Source organism: Lissotriton vulgaris, chromosome 7 (assembly GCF_964263255.1).
Source record: "Lissotriton vulgaris chromosome 7, aLisVul1.2, whole genome shotgun sequence".
Taxonomy (NCBI): Eukaryota; Metazoa; Chordata; class Amphibia; order Caudata; family Salamandridae; genus Lissotriton; species Lissotriton vulgaris.
Window position 1 is genome coordinate 1,461,963,119 of NC_141695.1, and position 27,462 is coordinate 1,461,990,580.

At 44.8% G+C, this 27,462-nt stretch overlaps 1 protein-coding gene across 1 annotated transcript in view; it reads left to right on the forward strand.

The window, feature by feature from the left end:
* Window positions 1-27,462, forward strand: part of DHX35 (DEAH-box helicase 35) — a 593,749-nt gene that overhangs the window by 522,696 nt on the left and 43,591 nt on the right. The window contains exons 19-20 of the mRNA XM_086932268.1: window positions 281-362; window positions 2,796-2,867. Of these exons, the coding sequence (XP_086788394.1) occupies window positions 281-362; window positions 2,796-2,867 (154 nt within the window). The remainder of the gene's footprint in view (window positions 1-280; window positions 363-2,795; window positions 2,868-27,462) is intronic.

Sequence of the window (27,462 nt, forward strand, 5' to 3'; positions counted from 1 at the left end):
CCTTTAAGAGTTTACAATGTATGTGCATTTCTGAAACTCTGTAAGAATGGGTGAAGCAAACACCCTTCCCTCTATTGCCTTTGCACCATGGAATGCTTGATTCATTTGAAAACGGTATTTTGTATTTTCACTCTGACTGCACATGAAAGTCAAGGCTAGCACCATGCAATGTTTGGCATACAAAAAGTGATGCTGTTTTGACATCAATCGCTTGATTTAGATTTCGCATCAGATTCACAGGGTATACCTCAAATCTTTTTACTATTCTTTTTTTTCCCAGGTGATCCAGATCCAATTCTCAGGTGTATAGTGTCGGGGTTCTTTGCTAATGCTGCCAAGTTGCACTCTACAGGAGTATACAGGTAATCTATACTGTCAGCTCTTCCTGAGTAGTGGAATCAGACTGTTATTCCATAAAGAGTTCAATAGAGTGTATTGGACAGAATATTCAAATATTCAGTTTTAGGGTCCCCTGTCTCTCTTTTTGGCCTCCTGGTGGTTCATTCAATATGAAATTGTTTTTTTCTCAGCAAAGACTTCATCAAACTCTTTCTTTTACAACCACCAAGGTGCATGCCGCCAGATGAGCTGCCCTTTCATTTGGTAGCAGATCACAGGCAGAGTTCATTTTAGCCACTTCCACTAAAAGTACGCTGTTTTTATTGAGTCCTTGTTGACTACATACAAAACATTCCCACCATTTATCTCTATGCCTCCAATTTCTACTTTTTGTCCAATCAGTTCCTAGAAATTCTCTGCCCGCCAACCCCCAACAATTAGCCATGCTCAGCCCTACCTTCTACTCACTGTTCTCCTATCCCCTCAGGCCAAGCATCTACTTTACCCTTCAGCCATACCCCAATGTATTGAGTCTTTCACCTCATTTTGTCATTCTGTTCCCTTAGCTATAGTATCTCCAGGCATTGAGATACAGCTTTTACTCTGTACATACCATCCTTATCTCATCGACATTCTTCTTCAATATGCCTCCGCCACCTCTGCTTCAGCTCCTACTTTGTCTCACTCAACTGCTACCCTCCATAGTTATTTGCCCAAGTTCGCACCACATCTCCTACACTATCACCATCATCCATGCCTGTCAACCTGTGCTCATACATTCCGTCCCTAGGCCAGTATTCTTTATTTCCCTTGAAGTTGTACCCTGGCCCCTTCAGCCTTGTCTAAGTTTATGACCATCTCAGCATGACCTAATCATCCTTCAGCTCTGACTGTTACACTTTGCCCCAGCTCGGTCACACAGTCAGCTTCAAACCCAGCTTCCTCACTCTCTTCTTTTATTTACCTTCCTTCATCTATGTTGCTACCCCCATTTCTGCTCTGTCCCTTAGGCCATTACTCCAGTTCCACTCAACCACTCATTCCTTCCATTTGCACCAACAGGCATCACTCTTTACTGTCTGCCTAACGTAGCCCATTTCCCAATGATCGTGTTTATTGCTACTAATCCAACTCCCAACCTAGCTGTATCACCTCCTTCTTTAGTCCCTCACAACCTGTTTTACCACAAGCCACAGCTACAACTCAATCCCAGAATCTACTTTGTTTGCTTAAGCTCAGGCTCATATATTTGTATCCAACTTCCTAGGACTTGTTCTGCATAATTCTGGTTCTTAGTTTTAATTTTTTTTTTTAACTATTTACATCATCCAACTGTCCAGATGTTAGGGTCACAATAGGAGTTCCCACAAAAATAGGATAGAAAAGATAAGAGATAGGCATTGGCAAACAAGACATTGCAAAAAATATACAAATGAAAATGTAGGGGTCCCTCTTGGAATAGTTTGCTAAGAGATGTGGAGTAGTACATGTCAGAAAGGCATAGTTATTATGGTGATCAGAATGAATCTATTCATACCTATTATTAGTTAGCTCTTAAAAACATTATTCAAATAATAGTATTTTACTTTTTTGATGAGGAACCTTCAGAATTGTACAATATCTCAAGAACGTTTCCTTTTTTAACTTGGAAAATGTTCCTGCTTGATGAAGTATGGTTGCTTTTCCTTAGCAAAAGTCGAGTATTATATTGTGTAAGAGTGCCTGGTAATTAAAATATCTGTGTGTCAGAATGAACGTCATGAAATAAAGGATGCTCTGTTTTCTCATCAGTACACAGAGGCTAATGTGAATTCTCAAAAAAGTGCTCGATTCACAAAGGGATTTGTAACTCATAAAGTTACAAGTGTGCAGTCCCCGCACTTGGAGTGGAATCTCTGCACTTGAGGTGGAGATTCTTACTAGAGTGCTGGGACTCCGCACTCGTAATTATATGAGTCGTAAGAAACTTTGTGAATCTGGCCCAAAGTATTTAGAGAAGTTGTTATGTTGTAAAAAAGAACATTGACAACACTTATAAATGCAAATTACAAAACCTTCATGTAAATCAGTGAATCCATTAACAATGTATTTCGGACTTTAAAAAGTCCTTTAAGCTATATAGAATATATTATACAGCCAATCCTTATAAAATACATAGTTAATAATCAGAATTTTGAAGTTCCTTAAAATCATATTCCTTTAGATGGAAACCTAGGTGATGGTGGGAGAAAAGGACATTGCTGTTTTCTAATTGTTGACATGTGGAAGAAAATTGTCAGTGGGAATATAGTCTGAGTGTTATATGGAAAACATGAGAAGAAGATAGTACTAAAGATGTATATATTCACACTGGCAAGATCTTTATAATAGGTACTGACATTTTTTGTTGGGCCTTTAGTGCCTGTCTCTTAAGGAGTGAAGTTTGTGTTTGAAATATTGTCCTTTCTTTTCCTAAGGACTCTTCGAGATGACCATGAGTTGTACATTCATCCGACATCAGTGCTTTATGGAGAGAAACCTCCTCAATGGTAAAGTCTCTTTATGCTCTTTGTCCATTCCTGACATTGCTAAATCTTTTCCTCTTCTCCATTGTGCTTTCTCTGGCAACATACTTCCTCTGTGTCCCTGCTTGTTATTTCCTTATAGAAAGAAAAAGTGTGCTCAAGTCCTTTACGGATGATATACATTTTTTGACACAATTATTCTTTGGGGCAATAAATGTCACTTGATTTTAAACAGCAGGCGCGGCTGGTGACATTTGAAAGTGGTAGGGCGAGAAATTATTGCTGTACTGCACTGAGGAGAGCGAGCGTAGCAAGCAAGCCTGAACAACCTACGTTTACTACCTAAAAAATAGTGGATAAATGGAGCATTTTCAAGCAAATTTGAGGAAGCAGGAAGGTTAATAATGCAATACACCCAGCAATGCCCCAGCCACCTCCTTATGACCCCTATCACCCTCCCATCTCTCTCCTTTGCTTCTCTCCACCTCTCTCAAGGACCGAAAGAGCAGCAGCACTTTAATCAGGTCCTCTGGAATTATTCAACAGGAAGTACTAAATTATGCAGCAGGGTTGACTACATTTTACAGTGTGATGCAGGGTAGTAGGGATATACTTTAAAAGAGATTACACCACTTAAATAGTGAAGAATAAATGTTAACCCTCGACCTTGCCAGTTCAGGAGAGGGCAATAAAGCTGGGACCTGCGTGGGGCCTCTTTCATACTCCCTCCCATAGTTCTTGCTCTAGTTTTCGATTACTTTTTCGTCTCTATTTGGCTTACCACTTGTCCACGTTTTATTTTATATGCGTGTGCACATGAAAGTTTTTTTTGTGCTAGTGAGTTTGTTCCATCTTTTATCCCCTGCCAAAACCGGTACAGCGGACTGGAAGCTGTTGACTGACTTCCGGTACAGGTAGGGGTTTCTCCTGTTGCAATTGTCCCCTCTAGAACCATCAATAATAGTCCCTTCAGGTTACCAGAACTTTATGATACTCCATTCCCAACCTTGGCCACTCTAACACATGGGGGTAATAAGGATAATGTCCAAGGTTTAGATCACCCTTTGGGCCTGATGACTTCTCTGGACTCCACTGTTCTGGCAGGAAATGGTAATGACGGGCTCACGGAGCCTCCTACAGTGCTTGTATTGGCTTGCCGTTTGATTCCAACTGTGGCTAGTGACAAAGGTTCTGTCCAGGGGTTAGTCTCGCTACATGTTGATGCTGTTCCCGTTAATGGTTATAATGGTAACCTTAACATTATTTCATGGAACGTAGCGGGCTTGCGCAAAAAAGTACTACTTCCTGATTGGAATAACCTTATTGATAAATATGACATGTGCATTTTCCAGGAAACTTGGTGCCTTGAGCCAATGTATAGTCTGGCTATTCATCCTTTTATGCTCCAACTATCTCTTCTGGGCGGGGTCGCCCGTCAGGCGGACTGTTAATTTGGGTCAAAATTGCGCTATATTGTAAAATTACCCACCACCAAAGTACAGCAATGGACCTGATGAGGCTAACGATTAGGGATCCTCAGGCTACAGTGATCCTGGAGCTTTTTAATATTTATGCCAGAGGTCTGCAAGGGGGGGGCTAAATCTCCAACTATTTCCCTGTAGCAGACTCACTTTTAAGTTGCCCCACTGACTCCCTGTCCCTAATTGCCGGCGATTTTAACTGCACTTTCAAACCGCTGGCTGTGGATGGTGCTGGAGGATTTCATGATGAGGATGCTAGATGGGGCATACCGCAATTGACGATCGCTCCAATTAAAAAATGGACACCGATTGTCATTCAAATGAATGCCCTAATAATGGAGCATGCCCTAGTAGCTGTTAACAGGCGCACGCCATCTGATTTTTCGGGAGCCCACACTTACAATAGGGTTTCCTGCGCTTGCAGAATAGATTACATCTTGGTTGACAAGAGGCTATGGAAACATGTGAGTGACATGATTGTCATCCCATCTATCCATAGCGACCATAATCCCTTGTCCCTTTTTATGCAGAATCAGTTGTTTAATGGGAAGCCTCAGTCTAGTAGCAGACTGAGGATGCTGACCAGGGAAATAATACCTTCCAATTGTAGAAGATTCATCAAATGGCAAAAATTCATCTTAGATGAACAAAAAACCAGCGCCCTTGGGGAGATTGTAAGAGACCAGACCGTGAAGCTCTCCACAATTTGCATTAACGAATTGGGACCCTGTCAGGCTGATGTGATTTATGCTGAAACAATTGATATGATGGGCGCTCTTCTCCTTGATACTCGGGCCACAAGCCAACCCAGGAGCAGGAACCCTGCAGCCAAGTGGATATAATCAGGACTGTAGGGGGGCAAAATCCAAATTGATATCTGCCATTAAAACTCGCAATGCTGTTGAGGTTTGCTTAGCCCGATCTCAGTATACGGAGCACTACTGGTGGCAAAGAGGGCTTGGGATGACTCCCATTGGGAGGAGCTGAAGTTGGCTAGTCAGTCTAAAAACGGTGAGCGGTTTTGGGCTTTGGTCAGAAGCTCAAACGGTGGCGACACTGAACCAATACCCAATCATATTACTGATGGGGAATGGTTTGACCACTTCAGGAGTCTGTATGAAGGGGTAGGGGTAATAGATAATAGTGGGCCCCTTGGACACGATACATCACCCATGATGAACACTTTGTCCTTCATCGATCCTGTAGGGCAAAAAGAGGTTGAGGCAGCCATTAACAAAATTGTATCTGGGAAGGCACTGGGCCAGGATGGCATCCCAGCCGATCTATTCTGTGCCAATATCGAGCAATGGGCTAAGTTCTTCTCCCTTTTGATTAATGCCCTTCTTCAAGGGTCTCCGGTTCCGAGCTCTTGGAAAGGGGCCGAGGTGATCCCAATTTATAAGAAGGGACCAAGGGGAGACCCTGCCAACTATCGTCCAATCAGCCTCATTGATGCTGGCCAGAAGGTGGTTGGCAGGGTACTTCTGGGGAGGCTCCTCTCATGGGCGGAGGAGAACAACATCATCTCCCAATTCCAGGCAGGTTTTAGGGTGTGCACAAGCACTGTTGACCAGGCATTTAGGCTGGTTTTGTTGCACTGGAAGATAGTAACCATTGGCAAGGGCGGTCTGTATTTGGCCTTTATTGACTTAAAGACTGCGTTTGACCTGGTTCCCAGAGAGCACCTGTGGACGGTTTTGCGGGAGATGGGGTTTCCCTTGCTCATTCTGAATTTGTTGGCCCGTATGCATGATGGAAATTATGCATGCATCCGGTGGGGTACACAGGAGCAGAAAACCAACAAAATCCCGGTAAATAGAGGTGTCCGCCAGGGATGCGTCCTGGCGCCGACCCTTTTTTTGTTGTTTGTTAATGGGGTTGTTTCATTTTTGTCTGATATTGATGCTGATGCCCTTTCCTGGCTGGTGTCAAAGTTCCTGCCATGCTCTTTGCGGACGATACGCTATTGGTATCTAAAACACCAATGGGGCTCCAGAAGCTTTTAGATCGCTTTTGTACATTTTGTAACTTAAGGGGCTTGGCAATTAATGCAACCAAAACCAAGCTCCTTTATTTTAACCTTAGCAGGAAAGCCAACTGTACGCTTACACTTGACGAGGTGCCCCTAGAGCGTGTTAAAACATTTGACTATCTAGGGATAAGGATATCTGATCAATTGAAATGGCACCCACACATTAAGAAAATGGCCTTGAATCACAAGCGTGTTCTGGGAGTCATTGGGAGAAAACATAGAGCCTCAATATCCAGACCCATAGCACCTGCACTGGAGATTTATGCTGCAAAAGCAGAAGGTTGTGCATTGTAGGGAGCTGAGCTCTGGTGTTTCAACAACGTTGATCCCCTTGTTACGGCTGAAAATAAGTTTTTTAGAGAGCTTGTTTCATTACCTAGGGGTACTCCAAGCAAACCACTCCAGTGCGACATGGGACGCCGATCAATTAAAGATATTATTATCTTGCGCCCGCTTCTCTATTGGGCCCGTTTGTGGCGTACACCTGAGCTATCTAGCTATGCAGATGGCCTTAGAGAAGTCATGAATATGCAGGGGTCCCATAAAATTGTTTGGCTTACTAGGGTAAAGAAGTTTTTATTGGCTATTGGTTTTAACATTGCATGGGAGTCGGGTGTATCGGTGTCAAAACTGGAAATTAAGAGAGCCTATTGGTTATGGGTTGATGCCCAAGATTCTAGAGATACTAACCTGGGCAGGTTGACAGATGAGTTCCGTCTACACAAGACAGTACATCGTCTTGAACCCTACCTGGATTTCATTAGGAAACCCAGAGATAGGGCACTTTACATTCAGTTCAGACTGGGAACTCTTCCGGTTCATGAACGCACCTGCAAGTGGAAACCACCCAACCAAACACCTGTTGATTGCCCGTTTTGTACCGACGCACCTGAAACTATCCCACACTTTTTCTTTGTATGTCGCGCTTATAATAAACCTAGCTCGAAATGGTTAAAACCTGTTTGCCGCCAGCTTGAGACCAAGAATCATTCTTCTGCCCTCAGAATTTTACAGACAGATCCTAACACCACCCTAGCCTGCGGGGTGGCTAAATTCCTTAGTTGGGCGTGGGTGATCAGACTGAAAGACTTAAGATAATTTTACAAGGCGACTACTTTTTAACTGTGTCCAAAGCTGTAATTGGTTTAATGATCTTTTACTGTTGTACTCCTGTTTAAGTGTTTATCTAATGTCTTTTAAAAATGAATTGTATTTTTAACTGCCAATGTGCTTTTTAAGATATTTTATCTATACTACTATTATAAAGGAAGAACTTTGAACCTTTGAAGCGGGTAAACTCGGGAACGACAGCGCCAATCCAAATACCCGATACATCGTTGTAATTGGCAGGGTCTGTAGATGGACATAGGCTATATAAAATAAAAAAATTATACGTTATTTAAAATATTTACTTTAAAAAAAAGTAGTCCCTTGGAAGTAGCGCCGGCCGGCCGCGACATGCGTGCTGACATCAGGAGCCAGGGAGGAGCGGCGAACGCGAGGAGGAGCGGCGGACATGAGCGCGGGGAGGAGCGGCGGACAGGCGGGGATGAGCGGCGGACAGGCGGTGAGGAGGGCGAGGAGCAGCGGACAGGCGGGGAGGAGCGGTAAGCGGCGGATGAAGTAGGTGAAATACAAAAGCTACAGGCCGGGAGGAGCGGTGAGCGTAGGTTAAATACAGGCGGGGAGGAGCGGTGAGCGTAGGTGAAATACAGGCGGGGAGGAGCGGGGAGCGTAGGTCAAATACAGGCGGGGAGGAGCGGTGAGCATTAAATGAAGCAAAAGAGGTAGCAAACTGCAAAAGTGAGTGCATTACAAAAGTGAGAATCGTAAGCCAACAACCTACAAGAGCTAACAAACGGTGCTTTACATGAGGAAAAAGTGGCGGGGAGGAGCACGGTGAGGAGCGGCGAGGAGCGGCGGACAGGCGGGGAGGAGCGGTAAGCGGCGAATGAGGTAGGTGAAATACAAAAGCTACAGGCGGGGAGAAGCGGTGAGCGTAGGTGAAATACAGGCGGGGAGGAGCGGTGAGCGTAGGTGAAATACAGGCGAGGAGGAGCGGTGAGCATTAAATGAAGCAATAGAGGTAGCAAACCATGCATTACAAAAGTGAGTGCATTACAAAAGTGAGAATCGTGAGCCAACAAAATACAAGAGGTAGCAAACGTTGCATTACATGAGGAAAAAGTGACGTGTGCAGGTTACAAAAGCGTACAAAGGAAACAGAGGTATAATACTGCAATATATGAAGAAAGGCTCCGGGGGACCCACGGACATTACAAAAGTGAGTGCATTACAAAAGTGAAAATCGTGAGCCAACAAAATACAAGAGCTAGCAAACGGTGCATTACATGAGGAAAAAGTGACGTGTGCAGGTTACAAAAGCGTACAAAGGAAACATAGAGGTATAATACTGCAATATAGAAAGAAGGATCCGGGGGACCCACGGACAACGTTGGGGCGGGCGGGGGCCTGAAGCCTGATTGCTCCCGGACAAGGTCGGGACGGGCTGCTAGTGACTTATAAAGCGCACAAATGTCTTGAGGCGCCTTGCAGCTTTAGTGACCAGGGTAGAGCTGATGATAATTCTAAAAAGAATTTGAAGAAATCACTGATTAAAAAGCCAAGTTTTGGGAGCCGGGCTGTATCGACTACAGGGTGCCGCTTTGCGAACAAGCTGTGTGAAAGCCAATGTTGTCTGTGCCCCGCTCTGCTCCTTGTATATTTGCTTCATGGGCAAGGTCAGTATCCCCAAGGATTCTACACATTTGCTAGAATAGAAGACATGAAAAGGATAAAACAGGAATACGTTTTTGATGTTCATGGAAGGCGCAATGAACGATGTCAAACATATATGGCTGGCAATGGTGGGTGCATGACCAAAGAGCTAGGTAATGTTGGTAACTATACAATTCGTTAGATCAACTAACCATTGCCTTAACATTATAAGCAGCTGTGTTACATATGGGTAGTATAAACAAACAGTGGTCCGAGACCTATTATTTTTAAACACGAAAAATCACAATTTTATGAATCAGAAGGCGTCGATTATTTTAACCGCCCAGATCAATTAATGAAAAAAGAGATAGAGACTAGGCAACAGCAGCAGACTCAAGATGTATACACAATATTTTAATCTATTGTCTGAGATTCGTAACGGAAACACAATATGCAATATTTCAATCTATTGTCACATTTTTTGAAGCGAAAGCACAATTCACAGTGTTATGTACTTTTTTTATGCATTGTCCCGTATTAAGAATGTGCAGTAAAGCAAATAAAGGGTGTCAAAGAAAAGTGAACGTGATAAGATGAACGGAAAAGAATCACACAGATTTAAGAAATTGTACTTCAAGCAATTCAAAATAAACACCAGCCAAAGAAGGCCGGAACCATATAACCTGGTCACTTCAATTAATCAGCATAACCTCCTTAATTATTACTAGACAACAGATGGCAAAAATTGTCTGCACTATATCTACAAGGGGGATACAGTCAGTGGTCCAGGTTAGATAATGAAATGTCGACGTTTCGACTCGACTAGCGGCCATGCGGTCGTTTTTTCCTGGGCCATGCGAGTCTTCTTCAGGACAGGTGGGGACGGGACAATAGGGATCCCATAGGTGACCCTGTGAAGAATATATAAAAACCCATTAGGGTTTGGGCTGCTGCCTAGTTGCTTAAAAAGGGGCAAAATTCCAAAGATGCTTACCCTCCTGGGAGATAATGGTCAAGTTTCCCACTCCACATATACTCAGTCCTAAAGTTTCCAGGGGAGTTATCCAAGTGGTCTGGAAAATCAAAATGGAGCCTATTTGTAAAAACATATACAGACCTAGTTTGCAAATCAGGCGGGAGATATTATAATTAAATAAATTACCTCTTGGTTCTTGTTGGGGTTTTTTAAAACCGATGGGTAATCATGTGGCACTACATATCTTAATTTCCAGTCCCAATCTTAAGTATTGGGTAGTGTCAAAGGCAGGCACCTCCTCATGAATTAATCAAATGGCCTGCAACAAATAGAACCAAGTAGTGAAGGAGGCATCCGAAAGTAATGGCGGTATGCAGACAATCATAGATACAAGGAGAATCCATTACCTGAAAGACTTTGTTGTCTCGGGTAGAGGGGTCGCTAAATCGATGTCAGCCAAAACGGGCCTCTGAAAAGAGAACCTCGTGTTAATTTACCGATTTTTGACCAGAACTGAACTAGGTAATCGTAACGCGTGGGACACGAACAGACGGACAGGCTTACCAAGGTTAAGTCCGTGGTCTTCAAAGGAGAAGCGCGTCTGTCAAGAGCCTCGACGGGAATGCTCGGCGAGTAAATCAGAGCGTTGCCAGGCAACCTAGTTACATGTAGTCCGATTGCCTCATGGGTAACGGAAAGCGGAGACGGACTAACCCGTTTCTTGCAAGGGCTCATTGTGTTATCGGTCACAAAACATTATATTAAGCATCATGACGCGCGTAACGGCATTTATCCGTTCTTATGTTTTAAAGTAGTGACATTTGGGCACAATTATTAAGAAGTTATAAATTATGCAATGGCCAGAAGATAAATGCATAATATGCGTAAACCACTACTGACTACATGATTACCCAGTTGGATGTGTCTAATCCCTTATAAAACCTCATCGTATCAATGATTGACTCAGTCTTGGAAGAAAACGAGACGGCCATCTTGGGTTGGGACGGCCGGTTGACAATTCTCAATGCCCAACAGAATTTACATAGTATGGCCTAATTAAAACCAAACTTATTTACATAGGCAATACAATTGTAGTATTTACAGCATATTTACAACATAGAATGGACAGACGAACAGTAACTTGGTGTTTCATATAACCAAAGGTATGGCATATATTTACAAAACAGGGACAGACAAACAAAACAATAATTCAGTATATTCTTATAGTCAATTCTACACAATGATAGGGGGACCAAACTCAGAGAATAGCCACTTGTCTGTTGATCTCCTCTAACTCATTGAGCCCCTTATGTGCCGTGTTTAGAAGGTATATCCACCGGCACTCTCTTCTGCTTAGAATGCTCTGTAGTTCACCTCCTCGTGGGTTTACATGTACCTTTTCCACGACCCACCATCTGATACTATCAGGTGGGTGTTGGAATGTCGTGAAGTGTTGTACCAGTGGAGCTCCCACTGTTTTACATCGTATCCGACTGACATGTTGGAGAATCCTGCACTTGACTCGCTGTATGGTCTGTCCCACATACATGAACCCACAGGGGCACAGAATCGCATAAATTACCCCTGTGGTATTGCAGTTGCTGTGTGTTTGCAGTGTATGTGTCTGATCATTATGCGAAAAGGTCGTGCATTCGATGGTGAGGGGGCAAGCTTTACAGTTCCCGCATTTTTTGTGTCCCAGTACTGGTGGTAATCCCCAAAGTGTAGTTTGAGATGGGGCTGATGTGAAAGAGAGGTGTGATTTAATCAAGTGGTCCCTGATACTCTTCCCTTTTCTGAAGGCATGTAAGGGTGTTGGAAGGCCTCCTACCTCATCTTGCACTAAATGCCAATGTCGGTTTATGGCTTTCTTGATTTGGTTGCTCTTGGTATTAAATGTGGTGACACAGACTAATCTTTCTTCCCTGTTGTCCTTGTCGTGTACCACGAGCAGTTGATCCCTGTGATTATGCCAGGTGTTACATATGGGAACAGGTCTGACTGAACAGGCCATATAATACAGGACTGTATTAAAAATAAAATAAAAGTTTCAATTACTAGGAATCGAAATTTGGTGTAAAATGTCACGAAGAATGAGATAAAGATTTAAGGACTCAGAAAACTTAGCAAATGTAATTTGTCAGGGAGGAAGTCTTATAAGGCAGCTGGATTCTTTGCCGAGCCATGCCTCTATGTAATTGAAAATATGTAAATGTAAATGTAAATGTGTTTCGATTTATATAGCGCACTTTAACCCAGGGGCCTCAAGGCGCTTGCTTAGGGAACCCGTCCTGGTATTCCCCTGTGAGATACCCCAGCCGGGTATCCACAAGGTGAAAGCCAGGCATCCCGCCGCGAGGGGCCGTAGTGGAGATTAAGCAAGCTATTGCCCAGAGTCGCAGAGTGTGACCCCGTGAGTCGAGTAGGCACCAGAGCGAGAATTGTCGACTCCGTGGAATTTTTGAGCCCGAGACCCGCCGAGGCGGGGAATCGAACCCTGGTCCACGGCCGATCTCAGCTTCTGGGTCTGCCGCCTCTAACCACTGAGCCACGCTTCTCCAATATAGCAAGTTAATTGACATAAGCTCAAATTTGTTGAATGGATTTGTAATGGATTACCAGGGCCTGCTTTAGCGCAGGTGGCTGCGAGCGCAACAATCTTTTTTAGTGCCCCCCATCCTTCCATATGGCCTCCTCCTCGGATTCTCTTGCTACCACCTTGCAAAAGGGCTCCTCATCGCTCCATAGCCCTCTGTCAAATACATTTCACTTGTTGAAAAAGCAATGGTAAAGGCTGACGTTACTAATCCACTCAGCTACCCACATAAAATACAGATCTGTTATTTGCAGTAGGCATATTAATCCTTAGCGCTACTTTATGGCGAGTCAAAACTGCCTCTAGACAAATTACCGATCTCTCTCTCTCTCAGGCAGGAATATTAATCACACGAGCTATCATGGCATTTTTATTGCTGCCTAAAAGCTGGACGCACAGGGAAATCTGCAGCAGGTGCTTTTAAATCCTTGGTTATTGGTAAATACAGCATGACCCACCTTTCAGGTCACCGCTCAGTCAGACCCCAGGATATTGCGGCATAAATTTGCAAATTTTGCGGCATAAAAATAAAAATTTAGCGGCACAAAAAAGAAAATTTACCGGCATTATTGCGGCACTTTATTTTACTCGTAATCATTCCTTTTCAGCCCTAAAATGGAACCTGTTTTAGCATAGTATTCCACTTTGAAATAGGCCTATTTAGATTCTGCATTTCTGCGGAAGCACAGCTAAAATCTACTAACCTCGTAGGAGCAGGCCATATTTCTCCCTGGGATGTTCTAGCACCCATGTGCGCACCCCTGGCGGGGCACCACTTTCACCACTCCCTGGTTTCAGTCACACAGCTCCCTTCACTCTCTGGTTTAAGTCATGCAGCACATTTCACTCTCTGGTTTCAGTCACGCCTCTCCCTTCACTCTCTGGTTTCAGTCATGCATCTCCCTTCGCTCTTTAGGTGCAGTCACACAGTTCCCATTCGCAGGGGCGTAACAATAGTTCCAGCAGAACCTGAGGTGCGGGGTCCCCGAACTCCAGGGGGTCCCCTCAAGCACTGTGCACGGCATGTGAGATTGGTAATAAGGGTCGTTCCCTAAAAATGATGTAGGAGTGAGTTAAAGAGTGGTCCATTTAACAGAAGCACAGATGGGCTGAAGCGAAAATAGAAGGCATGTTCAAAGAAAATTGCAGAAACAGCAAATAATTAGGGGATCCACATAAGAGCACTCTCACACAATTATCTACTTTCTACAATGAAAAACATGTCCTTACCCAAAATTTGACTCTGCAGTGTCTAAACTCCCTGTGAAAGTTTTTCTTTGATTTGAATAGTATATGTTAGTTCACAGAGGTACCTTGCAGGGGGGCCCCCGCCATTATCGTTACGCCACTGACTGTTCTGTCGGCAATTTGGTGTCTTGTATTGCATGAGTTTGGAAAAGGAAAATGTCAGAAAAAGACATTCCCCATTGGGGGCCTGTAGCGGACCCCCAGGTATTTTGGGGGTGGGGGGTGCACATGGGGGTACCTATGGTACCCCCTGCATTTGAATGTACAACGTGGCAGGCACAGCACAGTGCCTGTCACGTTGTACATTCAAATGCACAACTTGCATTTGTGGCATTGCGGCGGGCGGTGCTTTCAGCACCGCCTGCCGCAATGTTAGAAATATGGGATGCGCTCGCCACTGTGGCGGGCGCATCCTAATGGTATGTGTTGGACCGCCGCATGCATTGTGGGCGGTCTCATTCCCCAGGGGTATGGCGGGCTGATAAAGTCCGCCCGCCATGCTAATGACCCCCTTAGTCTTGGATTTTATATGTAGCGGAAATTAGGTGAGAGTAAATATTGTCTTATGGGAATAATTGTGTCAGACTGCTTTAGATTTCCAAAACTCATCCTAAATATGTTTGCGAATCTCCAAAAAGTCAGAAAAATATTCCATTGGTAGGGGTAAACTAATGGGAGTAAATTTCAGATGTATCAGTGTTTGATTTTGTGATTCTGCCCTATGAACGTACCAGCAAGCAGTACACCTCTGCATATTGTTGAGGAGTGGAGGGCTGTTTACCAAACGCCTATAACTCAAGTCCCTCTTTAAACTTACAGATGCAGAGGGTGAAAAATGCAGAGAAGATTAAGAAAACAGATTAAAGAATCCCCGTGTTTTCCTGTTTTGGATCCATTTCACATGGGGAACAAATTAACAAAAGAAGGAAAGGGAGGGTGAGAACCGTTTCTTAGAATCACGGTTTTCAGGAAGAGATGAGGAGATGCTAGACAAACAGAGGGAATAATCGGGACGAAAAAAGAAAGGGGGAGGGCTGCTGAAGTGGTAGAGCAGAAGTGAAGAGTCCTTTTCTTTCTCTGCTTTTCCGCCCGTCCCCGTGCTGGGATCCTCATATTTTTTTTACATTCTTTACTGCAATTACAGGACAGCAGTCGGCCTGCAAGCTGGAGCGCAGAGAAGCAACACTTTCCCTTTCTCGCACGCCTTTCAGAAATAGTGTAATGGAGGAAGCATGCAGCTCTCAAGGTTGTACAGCGCCGTACACGAGGTGACGTAGGCGCTTACAGCCAATAAAATGGCTTGATTTTTTTTGACCTGCCAGAAGACCTTTTCTTGCGGCCAGTTTAGTAAATATCGCGGCCATCGCGATTGCCAGCTGATTTCGCGATTTTTTCGTGAATCGCGAAATGCTGGTCTGCCCTAAAGCCGGCCCTGCGGCTTTCCTCGCGCTGTGGCAGGAATCTGTGAGTTTGGAACATGCACTATCCTCTGCAGATGACTGAAGAAGATACTCTCCAGTTGCACGTGGCTTTCGTTATACCCGAACACATTCTAAACACATTTATGTTGATTTTTTACTATTATAGTAGAACTAGCACATTTCACTGCGTTGAACATTCAGGTAAAGTAATAGCTATTTTGTGCAGGTAGTAAAACTGTAAGGTCTGTGACGTGCACATACATGCATCTTAATAAGTCTGGCCACATTCTGTTAATGATAAAATTAAAATCAATGCGCAGTTGGCTAATCATAAGTGTTTTCCTTGTTTGTGGAACGGTCTTTGAGCCTGCTTCTGATATATTATCTTCTATGAACACACCCTATTAGCAGCAGTATGACATTTTGAATTGTTGCTATCTAGATATAAGTTATACATTTTCAGACCTGAAATTGCCTGCTGCAGTTCTAGGGCCTAATTCACCGAACTAACTTAAGACAAAATCCTAAACTTACTACCATTTTGGTATTCACAGAAGGCACTTACTCATTTTGATATTCACAGTAGGCACTTACTCATTGATGAGTAAGTGCCTCCTGTGAATACCAAAATGAGTAAGTGCACTTAATCATTAAAGAGTAAGTGCTTTTTGTGAATACCAAAATGAGTAAATGGTAGTAAGTTTAGGATTTTGTCTTAAGATAGTTCTGTGAATTGGGCCCTTTGTTAATTCCTTCTGGATCCACTACACGTTTATAAAGGGGTGAAACAAACTACTGTCTCTTTTCAGTCAGTGGCCACATATCCATACTGATTGAATTGAGTAGCACGAGTCAACATGAGCTCCACACTTGTGTCTTTTGACTACCTGCACCCACCTGCAATGGCCCTGTGGGTTCGAAAGTTGAGTCTGAATATGTACAGTGTCTGAAAGGGAAAAGGAGCAGATAGAAGTTGTACCATGTAGGCACTACTGGCTTCTTTGGTGTGCCGTATTTTACGAAAGATAAACTTGTTCAACTTTACCTGTGACCTCAAAGTGCGGAAAGTAGGGGTGAGAGGAATTAATGGGCGAATTTCCAAACAAGCTAACTTGCCCATTTTTTTACACCTACGGACCGACATTAGATTTACACCATGAGCAAAAAAAAAACCTACGCCGAATGCCCGACACACTTGCTTTTAGGATCACCGTCAGGGGCCTTGAAACGTACCTTAATGCTAAAGCCATTAAAGTAATTACATTTACCGGACCTCTGTAAGTGCTCTTTAAAGCAGCTTCACAAGAAGAAAAGCCTGGGTGCACCTCATACCTGCCTGGGTCCTCCTGCAAATACAGCAGTCAGACGCCACACAAAGGCTCCCCCCATGGAGAAATGGTGGTGTTAGCCAGATAGTGTAACGAACTTAGGACAATTAATGGCATAGCCTGACCTTGGACAGTGCTACTTAAAACAATTATTTTTTTTGTTTCTCAAAATTCTCACTCTAGTATCGAAATAAAGCTTTGTACTACTGCTAGTGAGTTTGTGTTTTGTTGTGTGTAGTTGGTGAGCGTGACGAGTGCACGCTGTTCTGTGGTGTTTTGCATACAAAAATAAATGCCTAAAACTTGCTTCATTATTAACTATTGTTAACACAATTCATACAATGCGTCCTTCTCATCATTTTAAATGTCTTCTTTTATAAAGATAACGCACTCATTGCTCACCCAAAACTGCTCATTTAAATTTAATCTGTTAAAAAAATCTCGCAATGTGCACTTTACAAATTACGGCCTCCAATAGCCCAAATGAATAAATCCAATGTGGACATATATTCAGAAAGTTTAAAAATGCTCGAACTCTCTCCATGCCCTAATAGCACATCACGCTAAAAGAAGTACACTCACTGCTGCCTTTCCAAGGTAAATATTCCAGTAATTCCATACCATTTCAGTCACGTAGTGCCAATCTGTCCTTTGCATGTAACTTCAAAGTCAAAGAAAAATAACTAAGTAAGCGGACAAGAATATGCTGACTTCTATGAATGGTAAAGGTGCGAAGTCAGGGCTGTCCCGCCAGGCCTACAACAATCATGGACATTCAAAGAAATAAATAAGTAAAAACAATGCACACTGGCCGCCGGCTCTGACTATCCTGGGTTACCCATATACTGCTGCAGAAGTAAGTCTTGTCAATCAAAGACAGATGTGACAGCAGCTGTGAGTTAGTACCCAAGCCGAGAGGGCCGACAAATATTAGCTACATTTTGTTAAACGCTATCAAAGCAGGCTGAACTAGAGACGTTTTTAATAGATTTTAAAGAGTAGCACTTACTGTTTAAGGGTGCAGCTTTGAAGCGCTGAAAACTATAAATGCGAATGCAATTTCACTTTAGCAACACTCCGTTTATCCAAGTACCATTACAATCCCATTTATCAGTAATCCGCGTATCCAAGCGCCATTAGAATCCCACTTTAGCAGCACTCTAAATGCTATATGCTATTAAAAGCCCGCATTAGCAGCAATCTGTTTATCGACCTCGGAAGGATGAAGCGCAATCGGGACACCAAGGTGGACTGGAGACTGTCAGAACTGTATGTTGCACACAGTCTCCACGGCAGGTTAATTTAACCTTTAACTTATCGCACCAGACTAATGTTGGAGCGATGCTTTGGTGCGCTGCCCGTATTGTTATGCAATATACGGATATAACTCTCAGCATCAACAGATCACACAAAGAAGACAGAGGGACCGTCTCGTGCACACTACAGCCTGAAGGGAAGTTACGACGCTGCACCATCTGTGTGGGTCAAATAAACTCTTTTTCCACCTACAGTGTCCCATGCCCTCTCGTTTCACAGGAGACCCAACTCTCTCTCTCCCTCCGATTATACCATCACCATTGCCAGAAACCACTTAGATCTTTGGTGTCTTGCTCCTTCATATGGAAGAGATCGTATGGTTGCAGATATGACGAATAAAAGCAGAATCTATCAAAATTAAACACACCAATAATTAGTGATTTGATGCAAAAATAGAATCAGTTTAAGTTACATTCAAAGATGCTGAGGCTCAAAATGTGTAGGAAAAGACAGCGGGATTCTATTTTTCCCTTCAGTTACATTTAGTGTGACAAAATAAACATGTCCCTATAAATATTCTCTTTCTACTCCAACATGTTTTAGAAAAAGCTAATTATAAGAATGAATAGCCAGTTTTCTTTCCGTTGTTTAAACTCCATCTATCATTATGCCGATTGATCTCTCTTGCACCCAGCCCTGTGGCATCTGCTATAATTTCACAACTCAAGTGTAATAGACTACATTTCCACTGTCTGCTTCGTAACTGGATCTCACTGGCCCTTGTAGTCAGACTCGCACAGCAGAGCTAACATATGTGTACTACACATTCACTACACTTGACATGCACACAAAATGTCATCACAAGGCTTTCTGGAAGACTCGGAGGAGCTTTTTTTGAACTCTGCAGGCCGATTTCGAAATGTATCTGGCTCCAATGGGGAGCCATAGTAGGGAGTGACAAGATTATAACTTCTTGCCTCTGACAAGTTCTCAGTATTAGAAAGAAAGAAAAAGCTTTATTCGATTTTAGCAGAATTATAAAATCATGAAAGCAACATCACCAAAAAATCAATACATGAAGTACACATAAATGACATTACATTTAAAAATTAGCTGTAGGTACAGTGGTTTTAAGAACACATTAAATGTTTCCTTTTTCTGAAAACACTCTTTAAAAACCAACCATAGTAGCCACACACAGTTCATCATGTAACAACTGGAGATACAGTAAAGCTGGGCGGCACTGGTGCCATGTTCCATTGTTTTTCAGAAGTGGTTTAATCCATTGGGCTCTCTCTTTACGATAAAATCCACAAAAGCAAATCACATGGAGGGTTGATTGTTCAGCCCTCCCATCACATGGGCACTTAATAAGCATTTTGGACCAATCGTTGATTTTTGGAAAATAAACTAGGCGAAAGAAAATGTCAAATCTAAACCTAGTGAGTAAAAACCTATGAAATCCCTTGGTGCACCACTTCAGATAGGGTTGCATGTTGCCCGATACAAGCGACATTTGGTGCCGCACTACCGATCCCTTGTTAAGCTCTACCCCTAGCCGCAGGGATTCCAGATGGTACCAACAGTTATTCTTTAGGTCTTTCTTCGAGATCTTACATAGCCCCTCTGGTGCAGTAAAAAACTCGGGTTTCTCCATGTCTTGACAAAACTTTTGAATATAAGTTAGCCATGCTATTTTGTTTGATTTGTCCAGAGCCATAACATCGCGGATAATCTCTCTGTTAAGCTCCAGGTCAACTGCGGTCCAAACCCTGTGCCAGAGTAACAGTGGTTGCATCGCAATCAGATCACTAATATGACGAACCCCCAACTCAGCATGACAGTTATACACAGATAAACTAAAAGGTACAGCTAAAATAAACCTTAAAAAGGCATTTTCTACTGTTTGTATATCCCTGGTGTCTTGGATGCCCCAAACACCAGCCCCATAAATGGCCGTGCTAACACATTTGGCCGTATACATTTTAAGTAAAATATCAGGGGGTCTTTTACCCATCTTTCGTGAGAAAGCCATAAGTGCTGCAGTCGCTTTTTTTAAGGACAGGGTCCTACTCCTGATGGCTGGACCCCAATGCCCCCCACCCTCAAGGACTACTCCTAAGTATGAAAAAGATTTGGTGGCCTGCACTTTCTCCCTGCGTGCAAACAACTTGCAGGTTTTAGATTTGCCCCTAGCGCACGTCTTCACAAAGGTTTTTGTCACATTCAATTTCAGACCCCTAGAGTCCATGAAATTAATATAAGCATCTAGGGCTTTCTGCAGGCCTCTCCCTGTCCTGGCCATAATGACGGCGTCATCCGCATATAATAGGGACACCACTTGTTTAGAATTAATTCTGGGTGAGTCAATAACTTTGGACACCAGAACATCCTCTATGTCATTAGTATATAAATTAAAAAGAAGAGGCGCGAGGACGCACCCTGGCCTCACTCCACGCTTCACGTGGAAGGGCTTGGTGCATTCTCCTCCGGTTCCGAATCTCACCCTTGCCTTTCCCCCAGCATAAAGTTGCCTTAAAAAAGAAACAATGGCCTCTTCCACTTTAAGATCTTCCAGCACCTTCCACAGACGATCATGCTTAACGCAGTCGAATGCGACACTCAAGTCAACAAATGCTGCGTAGAGTTTGCCCGCCTTGGCCTGAACATATTTCCCTGGAAGAAGTGTAAAGTTCAGGACCTGTTCGACAGTGCCCTTCCCCTCTCGAAAGCCATACTGAACCGGGGACAGAACTCCTGCATCTTCCACCCAGGATAGTAGCCGATTCAGGACAGTCCTCCCCGTGATCTTCATGAAGGAGTCAAGAAGGGAGATAGGGCGATAACAGGAAGGACTCTCCCTATCTCCCTTCTTGAAAATGGGAATGATAATCGAATCAGACCAGGTCCTGGGATACCCCAGCTCACAACTTGCGTCCAAGACTCTATTCAATATGGGGGACCATAAGTCAACTGAATATTTAAAAATATCAATAGGTACCCCATCTAATCCTGGGGCTTTGCCTCCCCTACTCTGCTCAATGGCAGCGGACATTTCGCCAATTGAGATACCAGATTAACTTGTCGAAAGGTCCGGGAGGCCTCCATATCTATATCCTCCATATCAACTAGCTTTAGAGTCCCCTCCGGGTTGTAGACTTCTGAAAATAAGTCGATCCAGGAATTTTCACTAATAGCAACCTCTACCCTTGCATTGTTAGTTACATTAAAAAAAGGTGCATTGACTGCACGCCAAAATAGGGCACTGTCCTTGGATTGTGCGGCAGTAGCCAGATTGTTCCAAGCCTCGGTTTTGATGTTTTTCTTGCAATTCTTCTGAGCTAAGCGATAAGCTTTCCTGCAGGTAGCCACCTCTGCCGGGTCCCTATTCTTTTTATGTAATGCAGCTATGAGGTGAGAATGCACCCTAGAACAGGGGGCATCGAACCAAGAATTAATCGTTGACCTAGAAGTATGACCTCTCCCCGGTCGGGACAAACTATCTCGAATGGTCCGGGTAATAGCCTCGAAGGCTGCCAAAGTATCCTCATGAGAGGTCTCTGCGTCTAGACGCCTTTCAATTGAAGCAAGGGATCCCCTAACTATCTTGGCATGCATAACCTCTGGTTCGTTCTGATTCCATTTGATAGTGTAACCATTTTGTCTAGGCATATCGAAAGTTTTTAGCCAAGACAGTCTTTCGATCAATGAATTATGCTTGACCTGTGGTAAATGTATGACAAAGGAGAGGGGAAGATGATCACTAAATCCTACAGAATGGGTGGAGTAATCCGCAAACCAAGTGGCGTGACTTTCAGAAGCAACAATAAAATCTATAATGGTGCCAAGCCCTCTCCCCACAAAAGTTGCACTGAAATCTACACAGGGGGAACACAACATATTAACAAAATCTAGATTAAAAGATGCCAGCATATCATTCAGGGATTCACCCCCGTCCAGATGGGAAAAGTGTGGGGATGTGGCTTCTGCACCCGCCCCTAAAAATCCACAATCCCCCCGATCTTGACCACACAAATTATGATTAAAATCCCCCCCACAAACAATAATGCAATCCCTCCCTTTCGGGGTTATTATCCAGTGAATTTAGTTAATCAGGGAAGAGACCAGATCTGGGAGAAAGCGTTTGTGCAAATTATTGTATATATTAATAAAAATAATATCAACCTTGGAGGCCATCCGAATTAATAGGATCTGATGGCAAGTTCCCAGTTTAACTACCTTGATATTCTCGACATCCATCAAATTCGAAATATAAATACAAAGTCCGCCCATATTCCTTCCACGTTTGGAGTGTAAAGCTGCAGCATGAAAGGTTCTGTACCCGTTTAGGTGAACAGGCTCAGTAGTCCAAGTTTCTTGGAAGCACAGGAATCCAAAGGGACTAACAAACTCCACCCAAGAAGGATCCAAGACCCTGTCCTTAATCCCTGAAATGTTCCAGAATAAAAACTCAATCTTCCCTTGTGAACTATGTTTAGCAGCTGGTACATTGTTACTAAATCCTTCAGGAAGATCACAAATCTGCCTTGCAGTACTGGCATCAGAGACTTCAAGATTGTCAGGGCCTAAGCTACAGATAGTAACTGGGCCATTAACATGGCGCGACCTAGGATCGATGACTGGGCCACTGACATTACATACTAAGGGGGTAGAATCTGTTGGACGGACTGGTGCAAGGAGTTTGCAACTCAGTCAGTCCACACCCTCAAGGTCTCGTAGGCTTTCATAACGGTTATGGAGGGGAATTTGGAACCGGTTTAATGACCAGGGGTCAGCTGGAACACGGGGATCGTTTAGATGCTGGGTCCACGGATCAGGATAGGCCGGATAAGCCGGATGTGCAAGATTTACTAACTATGAAACAAATGGAGGTCTGAAGACACGGTAATGGCCCTCAGGATGATTGCGTTGTCTCCTCATACGATTGACCTGCGGATGCAGCAGTGGCCTGATTGAGCTCTCCACGTTGGGTGCCCAGGGTTTGCCACAGGACTTAGCATACTTCGAGGATAGAAGTAAGGCAGTTCTCGAGGTGTAATCAAGCTACTGCTTTTTGGGGAGGACCAGTTTAAGATGCGACTAACCGCCCTTTTATCTTTGAAGCTAATTATGACAATATCCCCCGTGATACTTTTTGGGGTAGGCCCCAACCACGCGAGTCGTCGTACCATTAATATTTCTCCATTTAGGTAAAGAGGTAAGGGCCGGTTCTGTCTTAGCCAATAAATAGCCTTGTTTTTAAGCTGAACTTGGTCTTCCCTCTTACCCGCCTCCAAAACTGGGACTCCGGTGAGGATTACCACAAAAGGGGCCGCTTCAGGGGGCAAATTTACTCTTTGGCTTTTGGGGATGTGGGGTCTAACAGCGGCATCTGCAACAGTGGTTTTAGACAGTGGGCAAATGGATGTCACGCACCCCGTGGCGTCCTTGTCCTGCCTATTGATATCAGGCCTTGAAACTACAGTAGCCTGTGACGTGATACTTTTGGATAGTTGTTTATTGTATTTGTCCCGGATCCGAGGTGCGGGGACCAGAGGTACGGTAGTAAAAGTAGGGACAGGGGGTGCCCCGGCTAAGCCCTTATTGCTCAGAAGAGAAGCCTTAAGGTCCTTCTCTAGATCTCCCAGCTGAGCAGTTATCCTCTTGAGTCTCTCCACCAGTGGCATGGTAAATGATCTGATCATTTTTTCAATGCTCCCCAGTAAATCTGGACCCTGCTGATCTAAGGAATAGGAGGAATGGGTGGAAGTAACGGGCGGAGGGGTTAGACCTGTAGGTAAGTGGTTAATCTTCTTAGTACAGGGGGAGGGCATGACTTTATTTCTGGCTGTACCATGCCCTTTTCTTCTCCTTTTCTTAGGGGGAGGACCGTGACATCGGCGTACTTCCGGAGCTGCAGCCTGTATATTGGGCTTAGAAGCTGGCTCAGCCGTTACTAGCAGGGTGTCTGTCATTAATTCCACCTCGTCAATAATACTGTCCAGCGAGGCGGAAAGATTAATGACGGTATTAGAAGCAACCTAAGAATCTGGGGGGGTAGCTCTGTCCTGGAGTAGTAGAGGGATACTAGAATCTAGCGAAGGTTCTGGACTCTTTGGACCTTCTGAGCTAGCATTTAACAGAGGCAAACCTGGAAGAATGGGGCCTAGCGAAGACCTTTTGCTCTTAATGTGCTCAATGGAGCGCCGCCTATTCGCGCGTCGCTCAGCTAGGGCTAAATCCCTATCAACCGTGGAGACCACCGTAATAACAAAATTATCCAACGTCCCCCGTTTAGAACTCCCCTCTACAGATGATTTGGGGATGGGTGAGGACATCCTGCAATACAAATAGGTATTTGAACATAGAAGTGCTGACAGTAAGGAGTGGTGTAGCCCCTATGAACAACTATGTATAAGTGGAAACAATATAATGAGTGAATACACGAAATTAAAAAGTGGCACCAGGGTTAAACATTCCTTACAGGGCTAACCTACAGGAACACACAGCAAGGGAAAGAGGCCCGACCCGGCCTCCTCTGGCCTCGGAGGGTCTCAGAGGGTCCGCCCTTTGTCCGGGCTTCGTCCCGTGCTTTGTCCCACGCGCGTCCCGCTTCGCGGAGAGCCTAGACTACTCTTGTAGCCCTCACCAGGCAAATGGGCGTGGCCGCTGCGGGAAGAGGCTACAGCTGTTTCAATCGCCTCGCAGTCCCGCAGCGGTAGAGGAGCAATCAGCGGCAATCCGGTGAAGCCGGTACGGCGCTTGTGGCGTCTTTAGCAGCCCCAGCAACAGTAGAAACAGGACTCCAAGTCCTTTGCATGTCCGAGCAGCAGGGTATCAACAGGTGAGTGGCACCCGCGAAGCGGGTCCTGCGAAAGGTAATGGTCTCGGCAGGCAAGGGGGCGTGGCCGCTGCGGGAAGAGGCTACAGCTGTTTCAATCGCCTCGCAGTCCCGCAGCGGTAGAGGAGCAAACAGCGGCACTCCGGTGAAGCCAGCACGGCGCTTGTGGCGTCCTTAGCAGCCCCAGCAACAGTAGAAAGAGGACTCCAAGTCCTTCGCAGGTCCGAGCAGCAGGGTATCAACAGGTGAGTGGCACCCACAAAGCGGGTGCTGCGAAAGGTAATGGTCTCGGCAGGCAAGGGGGCGTGGCCGCTGCAGGAAGAGGCTACAGCTGTTTCAATCGCCTCGCAGTCCCGCAGCGGTAGAGGAGCAATCAGCGGCACTCCGGTGAAGCCGGTACGGCGCTTGTGGCGTCCTTAGCAGCCCCAGCAACAGTAGAAACAGGACTCCAAGTCCTTCGCAGGTCCGAGCAGCAGGGTATCAACAGTATTATTTCATTAATGACATGTTAGAGTTGTCTGGTTGTGACAACTTGTGTAAATCGTGACTAAGAGAGGGCATTATCTTGTTCATTGCTGATCTTTGAACAACACTGGCATGATCCAAAACAGAGCAATTTTTACCTGTGATATGGTGGTTCGAATAATGCTGTTCAGGTCGATTACTGTAAAGGGCACACGGTGCAATCCAATTGTGTCTTTAGTCCTCCTCCCACAGAAATGGATCGCAAGTCAGAACAACGTTTATTTAATTTACAATTAATTTGAGCATGTGTTGAACAGCAATCACATGGATTTCAGTAGTGGTTAATGCTGCTACCCGTGGTTCACTCTGGGGGTCCCTATTGCGCGATCTTTGCTATCCCTGGAACCCACCGTCCTTTAGGCAGTGGCAGTCACAGAATGGAAGTAGGACCCCGAAAGCCCTATTCAGGTACTTACCACCGCTCACTTCCTCCAGGCCAGGTGGAGCACTTCAACCCGGGCCCAGCCAAGCACCCATGCCATCACAAGCGGCCCACCTCTCACCGTCATGGTCTTGGGCCTCACTCGGTCGTCTGTGTGCTCCTCAGAGGAGGCTCCTGGGACAGTCAGGGTCGCAGATCCAGGGATGCCGGGCAGTCACTACCTCTCTGTACTTTCTTCAGCCCCCCCACTCAGACATTGCTCTACAGTCACAGACCGCAAAACACACAAGGCCGGGGCCCCGCCTTGCTGTATAGGCCGCAGCTAATAGATCCATCACCAGGTGCTGGTCATCGGCCAGAAAGGGTTAGTCTGTATCCCCTGCACGTCGTGATCGGCAGGGTGTCGATCAATCACCGCTAGGGACAGATATTTAAGGAGGGTTTTGGGGGATTAGGCAGTTGTTCACACTCCCTTACTTTAAAGTTTACTAATTCAGTTTACTGTCTGAATTTCCTGGTGTCCGGTTTCAAGATGTGGAGGTTTCAGTTTTTTCTGTCCATTGACACAGTAGATTTATTTATGCTCCTGACTTTTAGTGAAAAGTTTTTGTGATTTGTTTGTGCGTTTGCGTGTTTCCGCCATGCTCACAGCAGTCGCGGCTCTCAGGGGGGTTTGGCGCGCGGGGGGTCGGGTGTCGCGGTGTCGCGCGGGGGGGAGGAGGGTATTAAAATACATTTTAAAAATCCTACCTGAGCAGGTCCGCGCTGCCCGAGTCCGTTGGCGCCTACAGCCCCTCTTAGCCAATCCTGGCGCTGCTGGCAGCGTCAGGATTGTCTTAGGGCACGGCTATTCTTCACCCGCCGCACGCCCATGGGCATGCGCAAACAATTCAATACACAAGTGTGCATGAGTGGGCACAGTGCGAAAATTCGCCCAACGTCCCCACTCATGCACACTTGTGTTGTGCTGCTGCCTGTTGCCCCCCACTGGTCTGACAATCATGTCAGTCAACATGGCACCAGCCCGCCCACCCCTTCAGACTCTGAAGGGGTGGGCGGTCCGACGTCATGCTGACTGACATGATTGTCAGTTTTCCATCGGCGTCTTTGAACTTAAGTAAACTGAATCAGTTTTACTGAAGTTCAAAGACACCGAGGGAGCTGCGGGCTGGGGGGCTACGCCCCCACGCCCCAATGGACGCTCCGCGCCTGTTAAACAGTCTTTCATACCGCAGTTCTTGTTATTTCTAAGCAAGGTAAATAGCAAAGGTCAATATTACCAGATTGAATACTAAGGGTTGAAGGCCGAGTTGGCTCTGCTGAGATTCGAATTTGTGACCTGCTCAAATCAGATTGCAGTGGTTAGTGCTTCATTCACTCAGCAATCTTGCAAGATTATAATGCGGGCCAACTACTGCATTTGTGAGATTGGAATAGGGGCATGAGGAATGAAGTTGAATTAGAACATTGAAATGTTAATGAATCCAGTGAAAGTAGTGGAATGGCAACGATCTATGAACCCCACTATGGGCCCAATACAACAAATATTCCAAAACCACGCGTGTGGAAAGTTAGGCTGTGTGAATGCTGCAATCCTTGCAGAAATATTGTCTGATATACAGTACTGAAAGCTGAAGAAAGGTTCCCTGGTATGATGGTTCTAATTCATCCTGTGTCCAAGATCCACCGTGAGTCACATAATTATTGAATCTGTCCTTACTGAGTTAAAAAGGCAGTCTTCTCCCTTTGTTGGATGTTTTTTAGATGAACAAGTGCCTGAAGCTGTTGCACCACTGTTGTGTCCAACAGGTTAG